The sequence below is a fragment of the Zootermopsis nevadensis genome, unplaced genomic scaffold, assembly GCF_977971745.1.
Source record: "Zootermopsis nevadensis isolate Lab colony 2312 unplaced genomic scaffold, Znev_1.0 Znev_ptg000013l, whole genome shotgun sequence".
NCBI lineage: Eukaryota > Metazoa > Arthropoda > Insecta > Blattodea > Termopsidae > Zootermopsis > Zootermopsis nevadensis.
Window position 1 is genome coordinate 776,514 of NW_028259145.1, and position 3,484 is coordinate 779,997.

General features: G+C 36.1%; 1 protein-coding gene across 1 annotated transcript; it reads right to left on the reverse strand.

Moving 5' to 3' along the window:
- Positions 1-797: 797 nt before the first annotated feature.
- On the reverse strand, positions 798-2,640 carry LOC147873828 (uncharacterized). Its single transcript, XM_087348765.1, has 2 exons — positions 2,019-2,640; positions 798-1,025 (listed from the first exon to the last, which is right to left on the reverse strand). Exons 1-2 carry the CDS (start codon positions 2,638-2,640, stop codon positions 808-810), a joined length of 840 nt encoding a protein of 279 aa, XP_087204891.1. The 3' UTR covers positions 798-807.
- Positions 2,641-3,484: the final 844 nt, after the last annotated feature.

Below are 3,484 nucleotides of genomic sequence, written 5' to 3' on the forward strand. Positions count from 1 at the left end.
ATTACCGTTAGAACCGAAGGCTATGACGTAATATGAAAAAGGATTAATTTATACCTAATTTCTACTATTGACATAATACTGGTACAATGATCAAATAGAAGATATGCGATATGTGACGGATAACATACCACACGTGGGGGACATGAAATATTCATAAAATCCCCACGGGATTGACCCACTCGGGGCCATCGCGTAGGTCGGGAGCTAATGTTAAAATGAGTCTTATGAAAACTTAATGGAACATAAGGCATGAGGATCGTACGACGGCAAACACATCGGTGTTATCCTTATGTCTTGTGACGTCGCGTGAGAGATCCTAGTCCTGAAGATGGAGACTCTGTTTTCCCCGGAACTTTGTCATTCAATGTCCACGCGCAATTTTAGTTTAGAATAACATCATTAACATGGTGGAATGTGTCGATATTTAAACTTAAAAGCTCATGATAGGGGTTCAGTCCGGGATTCTGTGCGCTTTGTGATAAATCTATATAACTTATATGAAACATATAAAATAACCCAAAAAATTACTAGATTTTTTCCGATAAAATGTGATGGATGAAGCAAGTCGAATCTTATTTTACTTCTATTCACATCGGCCTATTAAGTACCGAACATTATATTAATTTCAAATATGATATTGTTGCTGTTATAAAATGGTTCAGTTGTATAATAAATAAATTAATAAATACAGAGTGTCTCAAAAAGATGTATGCGCAGAAGATACTTCGGAGACCGCTTTTCAATAAATAGCTCACCGCTTTTAATTGTGTTTACTTTTAATATTTATTTCGGAGAAAATATCGTTTGTCATACACAGACTCGTCTTAAACACCGAGAGACTAACCAAAGTGAATCAAAGTGTCGCCTGCCCGTAACTTCTTCATCTGTTATGATGGAGTCCCTTTCTCGCAGAGGAACGTCTCTTATCTTGCCCTCAGCGTGGAATGTGACGCACTCCTCTCCAGTATCAGCTTTGTCCGGTTCGTTCGGGAACCAAATCGGGAATTTCGGGGAAAACGTCTTGCCTAGGAAACACAACAATTCATAATCTTATTTATTAAGCACAGGGAACTCGTATGAATACAATATTACTTCTTTAACGGTATCGATACTAGAAACGAGATGTCTCACTCTGAACGCAGCTAAGTTTGTGTTATGTAGTTACGTCCGGTTCAGTAAAAGATGACTTCAGTCATCGCTGAATAGTAGACATTATCAATTTTTAGCTTTTAAACAATGAAAATTATACGTTATGAAATATTCTAACAGAGACAAATTTTATAAATTAAAAATTAAACATAAAATAAGCCTATACTTTATCGCCAGATTCCAACAAAAAAAATGAGAGAGAAAGTAGTTCAGTTTAATTGTTATAAAATAAGTTTTCGTCAAAGTAGCATATATCTAGACGTAAATTTCGAAGAATTAAGCTTTTGTTGCGATGTTAAAATAATTTTGTGGTTATTTCTACTGAACACCGGAACTTAGAAACCTCTCTTTCTGCAATAAGAGATTCACTATCTTAACAGCTGTTAAATGCTAACGTAAAATATTTCCGGGATATGTTTAGAGCAGCGTAATAAAAAATTAGGTTATAACACAGACACACAACATCACTACTGTTGGTAATTTTATAATATTATATTAAAACGAATTTAAAAATATTTTAGTTCTTGGCAGAATAAAAATTATAAATACAGAATTATTAAAGATGCACCCATTTATTTTACTAAATTAACTTAGTTTCATTTCCCGAAATATATGGCATGACATGTTTCAGGAATTAATAGGACGCAAGGTCAACATACCTTATGATTCAGGTGTCTGTCAGTTAACTTAGGTTTAAGATCATGAAAGGATGAATAAAAAGTAGTATTTTTAAAGAGTTTTAACTTCATTTAACGCGCATAAAATTCCAGGTCACTATTCTGGTACAGTTAGCAACATGTGCCATTTCCCTTAAGACGAAACTAGTGATAGTCGATTCTTGTGAGCCAAATTGCCTAAGTACTACTTACTTACCCCTTGAAATAACTTGTATCCGTTGTTCTTCGTGGTCAGGAATTTTGATCTGGGGAACCAGTTCATGATTCGTTTCATCTCTGACGTAGGCTCGAATTCTCCAGTGCCATCGGCTACAGCGCCGTAGTCAGCTTCTTCATTGTCTCCTTCTGCATCTTCTTTAACATAGTCTGACCAATTGTCAGTTCGCTGTTCTTCATTAGAAATTTCGGCTGTGTTTGTGCAATTTTCCGAATTTCTCTCCTCACAATCTGCATTAGCCTCTCCCTCAGATAGTTTCTGTGTTTCTGTCTTCCAGTTGAATTCACGGAGGCCTTCCTTTTCATTTGTTTCGTCCAGTGATGTCGTCCTGTTGTCAGCTTCAGATTCATCACCGTCCTCAGACTGCTGTAGTGGTAATGCATATGGCTCCATAAATTTCTCGTCTCCATCATCAATGCTACTTTCTATGGAATTTAAATATTCTTGATTTGTCAGAGGCTTCAGTTTATTCTCAGGTGGGAGAGAATTATTTTTTGTAGTCTGTAATATAACAGCTGAAATATTGTCCCACGGTGTGTCATCGAGTTCTCGAAATGTCTCTGCAGTATTTACCACGTGACCTGTAGACCTAAGCATTTAACAATTCGAGGATGGGTTGACTGATTTTCATACAATATGATATTAATGTTGTGCCATTGGAGGCTACTCAGATTCGTAATTTGTAATATCCTGCAATCAATAATACCACCGCAAATTAATAAATTAAATTATTGAAATCTGCGGTTTATAGCAGAACACAAAAATAATATTACAATTCTTCAGCTTTTCATGGCGATGATCGATTATTGGGAACATAACAAAACCAATTCCATTAGAGATGCTTCAGTGGGAAGATTATTATAAACAGTGCTCAGTAGAAATTAGACAAGACGTGGAGAACGAGAGAATATAACTGCGTAATAATTTTATACAAAATCACATCGGCTTGTCTTGAATCCGGTTACAACATGGAGCCTTGTGGCCCTGCTGTGGCAATATGGATACATCTACGTGGACTCTTCCAGTTGCCTGTATTCTCTGAAAACAGTCCATCCCTTAAGATTTTCCCTCCCAAAGGCGAGGTGTAGGACGAGAATTGTACAAATCTGCGACTGATATATTTCCTTTCAAAGAAACAATACTGGGAGGTTTGCAAGTGAGTTGCGTAAAATTTGTAAAGTTTTACGTAACCCAGGCGAGAAGACAGCTTATGAAACAAGGCGTTTCAATTAAATCTTATCTTCATAATGCTCATTCTTATTACGCTGCGTTATATTCATGACCAGGTTACAAGAATTTTTGTATATTAAATATCCTGTAACAGAGAGAAATTTGCTCGTAATTGTACTTGCAACTAATTTCTTAACGCTCCGTTAACCCTGCTCCAAAGTGATTGATAACGCTACTTTTTCTTTGTGGCAAATCATGTGTATTGTTTACA